Raw genomic sequence first — 8,911 nt, 5'->3', positions numbered from 1 at the left:
CCACCTGAGTAGCTGGGATTACAGGTGCCCGACACCATGCCTGGCTAATTTTTTGTATTTTTAGTAGAGATGGGGTTTCACCGTGTTGGCCAGGCTGGCCTCGAATTCCTGACCTCAAGTGATTCTCCCATCTTGGCCACCCAAAGTGCTGGCAAGTGCTGGCATTACAGGTGTGAGCCACCGCCTGAGAAGGTGTTTAGAAAAGGGGATGGAAGGAAAGGGAGCAACTGAGAAAAATATCTGTTGAAGATGTATTGAGTCATGCAGATGGCTGAGGGAAGAGACGGGGGACCAGCACGTGCAATGGTTCTGGGGCAAGAGCCCCTCTGCCTGCCTGACAGATTCAGGGAACAGCGGGAGGCCAGCGTGGTTGGAGGGTAGGGAGTAGGGGGAAAGGTGCAGGAGGTCAGAACAGTAACCAGAGATAAATTTTTTAAAATTGTTATTTTTTTTTTGAGATGGAGTTTCACGCTTGTCACCCAGGCTGGAGTGCAGTGGTGCGATCTCGGCTCACTGCAACCTCCGTCTCCCAGGTTCAAGTGATTCTCCTGCCTCAGCCTCCTGAGTAGCTGGGATTACAGATGCCCGCCACCACACCCAGCTATTTAGTAGAGACGGGGTTTCACCACGTTGGCCAGGCTGGTCTTGAACTCCTGACCTCAGGTGATCGGCCCGCCTCAGCCTCCCAAAAGTGCTGGGATTACAGGCTTGAGCCACCGAGCCCAGCCCGAGAGGATTTGTTTACTGCTTTATCCCCAGTGCTAAGAAGTGTGCCCAGAACATAGTAAGAGTTCAGGAAATATGTGTTGAGTGTTCACATGTGACACCTTCATGCTCTTATTTCATCCCTGGGAATGTAGTCTCACCCCTGGGAAAGGAAGAGGGGCAGGTAGTAGAGAAAACTCTGAATAGACAAATTAAGTTTGCTCCTTTCCCAGCAAAATGGAGGGCTTGGAATAGAAATTAAATATGGTCAGCGGGTACAGTGGCTCATGCCTGTAATCCCAACACTTTGGGAGGCCAAGGTGGGAGGATGGCTTGAAGCCAGGAGTTCGAGACCAGCTTGGGCAACATAACAAGACCCCCGTCTCTACAGAAAAAATTTTAAACTAGCTGGGCATGGTTAGCATGCACCTGAAGTCCCAGCTACTCAAGAGGCTGAGGTGAGAGGATTACTTGATTCCAGGAGTTTGAGGCTGTAGTGAGCTGTGATTGCAGCACTGCCTTCCAGCCTGGGTAAAAGAGCGAGTCCTTGTCTAAAAAAAAAAAAAAGAAAAACAGTGTTGTCAGCTTGTCACAAAACAAAAGGGGATGGTGACCTCACACACACATGTGGTAGCTGCAATTCATCCCACTGCCCAGGGCTGAGGCCAGAGTTCATGGGTGACCTCACAATTTTTGGGGTGGCACCAGCCCACTGCCACAGCCCCAGTCCACTATGCCACCCATGCTGTGGCTGCTGCTCCACTTTGCTGCCCCGGCACTGGGGTTCTACTTTTCCATCAGCTGCCCCAGTGGTAAGCAGTGCCAACAGGCCCTACTCTCAGGCAATGATATTCTCCTGTATTGCAACTCCTCGGGGGCGCACTGGTACTATTTATTCACACAAGGCAAGAAGGGCAGGCTCACCAGCCTCACCAATATTTCCAATATGGAAATAATGCCCGAGGGCAGCCTTCTTATAAAAGATCCATTGCCCTCCCAGATGGGCCTCTACCACTGCTGGAACAAGAATGGCCGCCAAGTGGTGCAGTATGAAATTGACTTTCAGGATGTCACCACCCTGCATATAACACACAAGGACCTGGGGCAGAGGCCCCTGCTGAACGAGACCCTGCATTTGGGCAGCAGACAGCTCATTTTTACCCGGTGGGAGCCCTGGCAGGACTGCAACCGCTGTGAGGAGCCGGGCGAGCGTAAACGCCTGGGGTACTGCTACATTGAGGAGCCTCTGGAGGAAGCCATGCCCTGCTGGCTCTATCTGGGAGAGGTGCTGGTGTGGTCTAGCCGCTTGCGGCCTGAGCTGCAGGTGGAAGCCTGCCACGTCCAGTGCACCAATAACACACAGTTAAGGGTGGATTACGTCATTTTTGACAACTTCAGGCTCGATGAGAAGACAGAATTTGTGTGGCTCGACTGTCCCTTAGGATCCATGTACAGGTGATGGAATCCCTGCCTCTGGCCCCTACCCAGATTCTTCCGGTCAGGGGATCCTTCCTGGTAATATGTGCAGAGGGATGAGTGGGCGTTCTTTGCAGTTCAGCCACGTAGTGGTCATCAGGACAGTGCCAGGCCCTGCTCTTAAACAGTCCGAGGGGGACACAGCCCAGGGTGGTGCGAGCCGGGATGGGAGAAGCCCAGGCAGACAGATGGGGCTGTGACGGGGGAAGCCCAGGAAGCTTAGGGGCTCCAACAGGCCCCTGCTTCATCTGGAAAGGTCAGTGAGACCCTGGAGGGGAGGCTGGTGCCCCCGGGGCTTCCCATCAAGGCCTGCCTCCCAGAACTCACACTCATCTTCTTACTTCCTGCCAGGAGCCTCTGGAAAATACCCCATTCCCCTCCTCTCCCCCAGTCCACCTGCCCCTTAATAAGAAATGCAGGCTGGGCGCGGTGGCTCATGCCTGTAATCCCAGCACTTTGGGAGGCCGAGGTGGGTGGATCACCTGAGGTCAGGAGTTCGAGACCAGCCTGGCCAACATGGTGAAACCCCGTCTCTACTAGAAATACAAAAATTAGCCAGGTATGGTGGCACGTGCCTGTAATCCCAGCTACTCAGGAGGCTGACGCAGGAGAATCACTTGAACCCGGGATGCGGAGGTTGCAGTGAGCCGAGATCACACCACTGCACTCCAGCCTGGGCAACATCACGAGACAACTCTGACTCAAAAAACGAAAAAACAAAAAAACCCCAGAAATCCATTGTCTCACCCTTCTGGAGGCCGTAAGTCTGAAGTCAAGGTGTCAGTAGAACCACGCTCCCTCTCAGTCCCTCTGAGTGAGCTGGGCAGAATCCTTCCTTTTTCTAGCTTCTGGATGCAGTCAGAGATCCCGGTCTTCTCTGGCTTGTGGCTGCTTCTCTCCAATGCCCGCCTCCATCATCACTTGGCATTCTTCCTGGGTGTCTGTGTCCCTGTCTCTCTTTTCCTTTTCTTAAAAGGACACCGGTCAGATGGGATTGAGGGCCCACCTTATTCCAATATGCTCTCATCTCAACTGATTATATCTGCAATGATCCAATTTCCAAATAAGGTTACATTCTGAGGTTCTGGGAAGGACATGCATTTTGCGGGGGCCACTGTCTAACTCAGTGCAGAGGTCTTGCCAGCCCCCGGCCACACGGGGTCATTGTGATGTGTTAAGGGGACTAAAGACTGTAGAGTGCCTGCCATAGCATTCAATAAGAAGTTCCACAATGTACCTAGCTGGGAATGCAAGCTTTTATGATATTGTCTGTGGAGTATCCTCTCTGTTCTTCCACCACGCTGGGTGTGTCGGTGCCTGATTCAGTTCTCCACTAAACACGTGTTCACTGCATATTTATATGCCAAGCTCCATTCTAGGGACCTGGGAAACAGTGAAGAACACAACCAACAGAGATTCTTGCCTTTGTGGCGCATAAATATATAGTTTTATTATTATTGTTGTTATTATTATTAGAGACAGGGTCTTGCTCTGTCACCCTGGCTGGAGTACAGTGGCACAATCACAGCTCACTGCAGCCTTAATTCCCCGGGCTCAGGTGATTCTCCCATCTCAGCCTCCACAGTAGCTGGGACTACAGACATGCACTACCACACTCGGCTAAGTTTTTAAGTTTTGTAGAGATGAGGTCTCACTTTGTTGCCCAGGCTGAGCCCAAACTCCTGGGCTCAAGTGATCCTCCCACATCGGCCTCCCAAAGTGCTGGGATTACAAACCTGAGCCACTGTGCCCGACCTATAGTATTTTGGATGGTGACGGAGCAGGAAGGGATGCTGGGAATAGGGGAGGTTAAAAGTGTCAAGTGGTGGGGTCAGGGAAGGCTCCTCTGAGAAGCTGCCATTTCAGCCCAGACTGAAAGGAGGCAAGGAAGCCCTGGGGACAGAGGGAACATCCAGGGCCAAGGCTGCACCCAGCATGTCAGAGGAACATCTAGGAGAGCAGCGTGGCTGGGCAGAGTGAGTAAAGGGGAGAGTGAAGGAGATGAGACCAGACAGGCAAAGGCAGGTGGACAAATCATTTCAGGAGTGCCCTTGCTAACTCCTCCAAATAACCTTATGAGGTACAATCATTACTCTCCATTTTTTTTGGTTTGTTGTTTTCTTTTTTGGGACAGGGTCTTGCTCTGTCACCCAGGCTGGAGTGCAGTGCTGTGACTGGCTCACTGCAGCCTCAACCTCCTGGGCTCAAGTAATCCTCCCACCTCAGCCTCCTGAGCAGCTAGGACCACAGGCACATGTCACCACGTCCAGCTAATTTTTTAAATTTTTGCAGACATGGGTTCTTGCTTTGTTGTCCAGGCTGGTCCTGAACTCCTGGGCTCAAGCCATCCTCCTTGCCTTTGCCTCTGAAAGTGTTGGGATTACAGGTGTGAGTCACCAAGCCTGGTCTAGACTCTTATTTTTACATGAAGAAATGGAAGTTCGAAGAGCTGGAGGCATTTGCCCAGGTCACCCAGCCAGTAAGGGGTGGGGCCAGTAAGGGGTGGAGCCAGGAAGGGGGGAGCCAGTAAGGGGTGGGGCCAGTAACGGGTGGAGCCCTGGGAGCCCCCAGCTGTGCCTCCTCCACCCCACTGTTGACGGCTGCACAGTGCTCCGTGGGGGGTGGCGAGGAGGGGGACTGGGCGGTGCTTTATTTTCTGTTCCTCAGGGAGATGTCGGTCCCTCCTTTCTCCCTGGCCCTGCACCTGACCTTGTCCTCCTCGCAGGCCCGTCAACTGGCGTGCCAACGACACCCCCCTGACGTGGGAGAGCCAGCTCTCCGGCCAGGACTTCACCACCTTTCTGGACCCCTCCACCGGCGGCAGGCAGCTGCAGGTTTTCCAGCCGGCCGTCTACAAGTGCTTCGTGCAGCAGGAGCTCGTGGCCCAGTTCAAACCCGCCGCCAGTCTGGAGACGCTGGAGGCTCAGTGGAGAGAGAACGATGCCCAGTGGCGGGAGGCAAGGAAGGCCCTGCGGGGCAGGGCGGACTCCGTGCTCAAGGGGCTGAAGCTGGTGCTGCTCGTGGTCACCGTCCTGGCCCTGCTGGGGGCGCTGCTCAAGTTCATCCACCCTTCCCCGGGCAGGAGAAGCACACAGGTGCTGGTGGTGAAATAAAGTGAGCCCCCGGTGCACAAGCGGACCCGGCCTCCGGTTCTCTCTTAGCCACAGCCGCCCCTTCTGTCACTTCCGCCCCCGTGCCCCATAGCCCAGGGTGACCGAGCTCTTCCCTGGGTCAGGTGCTGCTCTGTTAACTCATTAGTAATTTCCATAGAACAGATGAGGAAACTGAGGCTGGGGATTCTAGTTCAAACCAGGTTGCCTGGCCCAAGCCCTGTGTTCTTCAGAAGGAGGGAGAGATGGAACCAGGCCATTCTTGGGGTGTCTCCCTAAAGGTGGTAACTCATAGCCTCCTCACTCACCCTATTCCCCCAACTACAAGATGGGGGATATGAGCAGGACACCTCTAGGCTCCCCAGATCTGCCCTGGGCCCTGCTGTCTTTTCCTGCCCATCCCTTGCCCACCCTCCCCACTGTGCCCAGGCCTTCAGGCCCAGCCACCACTCCCCAAGTCAGAGGCACTGCCAGATACGCGCCACTTTTCCAGGCTCTTGCGGTGGAGTGAGGCCCCTCAGGCCCTTGGAAGGGGAGACAGGCCCTTTTGCTGGTACAAGGTGCCAGGCCTGGCTCAGCTGACCTGCAGGAATCACCAGGCCTGACTGTTCCCAGAAATCACACACTGTTCAGCAGAGTGCAAGAGTGAAAAATAATTCATGCCATTAAAATTCATTGCCCTAATAGTGCAGTGAAGCCTTGACTGGACAGAGATGAAACTCTCCCAGAACAGAACCTCTGCCCCTAGGATAGGGCAGGGCTCATCCTTCGTGTACCAGACACTGTTGCCAAAACACTTAAGGCTTCATGTGGTGCCCAGATGCTCAAAGATTCCTGCAGAATGAGGGGGCGTTCCCTGAGAACTAAAGAGGCCTCCCTGGGAACCAGAGGTAGACAATAATAATGATAATCATAGCAAACATTTGGGGACTTCCTGGTGAGGTCAAAACTCAAACCCTTCGTAAGTGCTATGTCCCCACGATCACCCAAGAGGCTGGTGCTACTGTTAACCTTGTTTTGCAGCTGAGAACATCAAGACTCAGAAGCTTCAAGCAACTTGCCTGAGGTCACACAGTGAGCTTGGGAAGGGGCCAGTGGTTGGAAGGTGAAAGGAGACCTGAAGCACCAACCCCAGGTCCCAGGGAGCCCCCCAGTGCCTGCACCCATAGAAGCCCCCATTGTATGGGAGCTGGAGGTGGGACAGAGAGAGTCAAGCATGGGTCCCACACTCAAGGGGTTTGTTCTTCACAGCACTGAAGTCTCACAACCCATAGCAGAGGCTGTCAGTGCCCCAGTGCTCCAAGGCTGTCAGGGCAGCTCCTAAGGTGACCCCAGTGACTTCCCACCTCCTGGTGTCCATGCCTTGTATGATCCCCTCCCCTCCAGTGTGGACAGACCTGTGACCTTGCATCTAACCAATAGCACACAATAAAGGTGTTGAGCTGTCACTCCCTAGCTTGCCTTATGTTATCTAAGACTCTGTCTTAGAAGATCAGAGGGAGGGAGCCTTGCTGGCTTGATGAAGTAAGCAGCCACATTGAGGAAGTCCACATGGTAGGGAGCTGTGGGTGGCCTCCAGGAGATGCAAGTGGCCTCTAGGACCTGAGGGAGGCTCCCAGTTGACAGCAAGCAAAAGGCCAGGACCCTCAGTCACACAGCCAGAGAGAAACGAACTCTGCCAATAACCCGGATGAACTCAGAAGTAGATTCATCCCCAGTCGAGCCTCCAGATGAAAGTGCAGCCTGATCTGTGTCTGACAGCAGCCTTCTGAGACCTCAGATGGAGGGCTCAGCTAAGCTGTGCCTGGACTCCTGATCCACAGAAACTGTGAGATCATAGACGTTGTTTTAAGCCACTAAATTTCTGGCAATCTGCTTTGCAGCAACAGACAACAAATACACTCACCCATATCCCTGAAAAGACCTGGAAGTCCCCTGCAGCTTTAGCAGTCATGGACATGATTCCAGTGGGTGCCAGGGGTTTCCTAACTCATACCAGAAGCCTGCTGGGCCACTCATGGAGCAGGCTAGAAGCTGGGTGGTTGAAACCCCAGGAGCAGTCCTTAACCTCGAGGGACGGGAACGGGAGCACCCAGCTTCCTCACCCCTGTAAGGCACACTCTACACATCCTCTTGCAGGTCCCCAGGGGTAACATTCACAGGTGCTGGGGATTAGAGTGACATCTTCGGGAGGCGTTATTCAGCCTACCCCAAGCAGTTGCAGGCACAGGCAGCATATATAAGGGCTCTGGGGCTGGGTGTCTACTTGGTGGACGGAGCTGATTAGGACAGGAAGGCAACTGTGGAGAGAACATCAAGGAGGTCACCAGGGCCGAGAGTGTGTGGGACTCTGTAGGCCAGGGTAGCAGCTGTGGGCTTTATTTGAAATGAAATGGGAGCCACGTGAGGGTTTTGAGCAGTGGAGAGACATGACCTGATGTCCACTTAAAATGGCGATTCTCCTGAGGTCAGGAGTTCGAGACCAGCCTTGCCAACACTGTGAAAACCCATCTATATGAAAAATACAAAAATTAGCCAGGCTTGGTGGCGGGGCTGTAATTCCAGCACTTGGGAGGCTGAGACATGAGAATTGTTTGAACCCAGGAGGCAGAGGTTGCAGTGAGCCGAGATTGCACCACTGTACTCCAGCCTGGCCAACAAAGACAGACTTCATCTCAAAAAAAAAAAGTGATTCTGACAAGGTGGGGTTCCTTACAGGGGTAAGGGTGGGTTGCCCCCCCAGGTTGCAGCAGGGAGTAGCAGCCGCTTTGCGTGTGGCCAGCTGTACAATGAGAAACTTTCCTCACCAAGCAGGAGACATGGTCAGGCCCAGCCCTCCCACCCTCCCCTGCACAACAGAGTACAGCGTAAGACAAAATACGCCCCAGATTCCATTTTTAACCATCCTATTCTTCCCTCTTCCTTTTCTTATTGTAATTTTTTAACTTCTTAGGCCTATGTTTTTGGGGAAAAAAATAATTGCTTATAAATGCAATTCCAGTACTTAGCCTTGCTATACGGCTCTTCTACTCTGCCAGAGAAAGAAAAAGAGAAAATATTCCCTTTCTTTCTAAAGCTGTCACCTTAGAACAAATTGTCGATATCACCTTAGAACAAATTGTCACCTTAGAACAAATTGTCACCTTAGAACAAATTGTATAAAGGCCTGGTGAGTGGAGCATGGAGTGGGTTCCCCTCATCCCTTGGCTGGACATGTTGGACAGTGCTCAACTTGTACAACTCCACATGACAACCCCGAACACAGATACTTTCTGCATCATAAAATTGTCTTGGCAGGCCAGGCACAGTGGCTCACATCTGTAATTCCAGCACTTTGAGAGGCTGAGGCAGGCAGATCACGAGGTCAGGAGTTCGAGACCAGCCAGGCCAGCATGGTTAAACCCTGCCTCTACTAAAAATACAAGAGTTGGCCAGGTGTGGTGGCATATGCCTGTAATCCCTGCTACTGGGGAGACTGAGGCAGGAGAATCACTTGAACCCAGGAGGTGGAGGTTGCAGTGAGCCAAGATTGCACCACTGCATTCCACCCTGGGCAACAGAGCAAGTCTCCATTTCAAAAAAAAAATTGTCTTGGCAAATCCTACTGCTATTGAAGGAGT

At 53.0% G+C, this 8,911-nt stretch overlaps 1 protein-coding gene across 1 annotated transcript; it reads left to right on the top strand.

Annotated features, from left to right (window-relative positions):
• Positions 1 to 1,379: 1,379 nt before the first annotated feature.
• FAM187B (family with sequence similarity 187 member B) lies at positions 1,380 to 5,481 on the top strand. The gene is made up of 2 exons (XM_003816150.5): positions 1,380 to 2,160; positions 4,907 to 5,481. Exons 1-2 carry the CDS (start codon positions 1,439 to 1,441, stop codon positions 5,292 to 5,294), a joined length of 1,110 nt encoding a protein of 369 aa, XP_003816198.1. The 5' UTR covers positions 1,380 to 1,438; the 3' UTR covers positions 5,295 to 5,481.
• The last annotated feature ends 3,430 nt before the right edge of the window (positions 5,482 to 8,911 follow it).

This window comes from Pan paniscus, chromosome 20 (genome assembly GCF_029289425.2).
Source record: "Pan paniscus chromosome 20, NHGRI_mPanPan1-v2.0_pri, whole genome shotgun sequence".
Taxonomy (NCBI): domain Eukaryota; kingdom Metazoa; phylum Chordata; class Mammalia; order Primates; family Hominidae; genus Pan; species Pan paniscus.
This window is presented reverse-complemented; position numbering and strand designations above follow the sequence as displayed.

Coding starts and splice junctions, on each gene's coding strand:
- FAM187B (XM_003816150.5), top strand. CDS start 1,439: ATGCCACCCATGCTGTGGCTGCTGCTCCACTTTGCTGCCCCGGCACTG. Junction 2,161..4,906: donor CCCTTAGGATCCATGTACAG/GTGATGGAATCC, acceptor TCCTCCTCGCAG/GCCCGTCAACTGGCGTGCCA.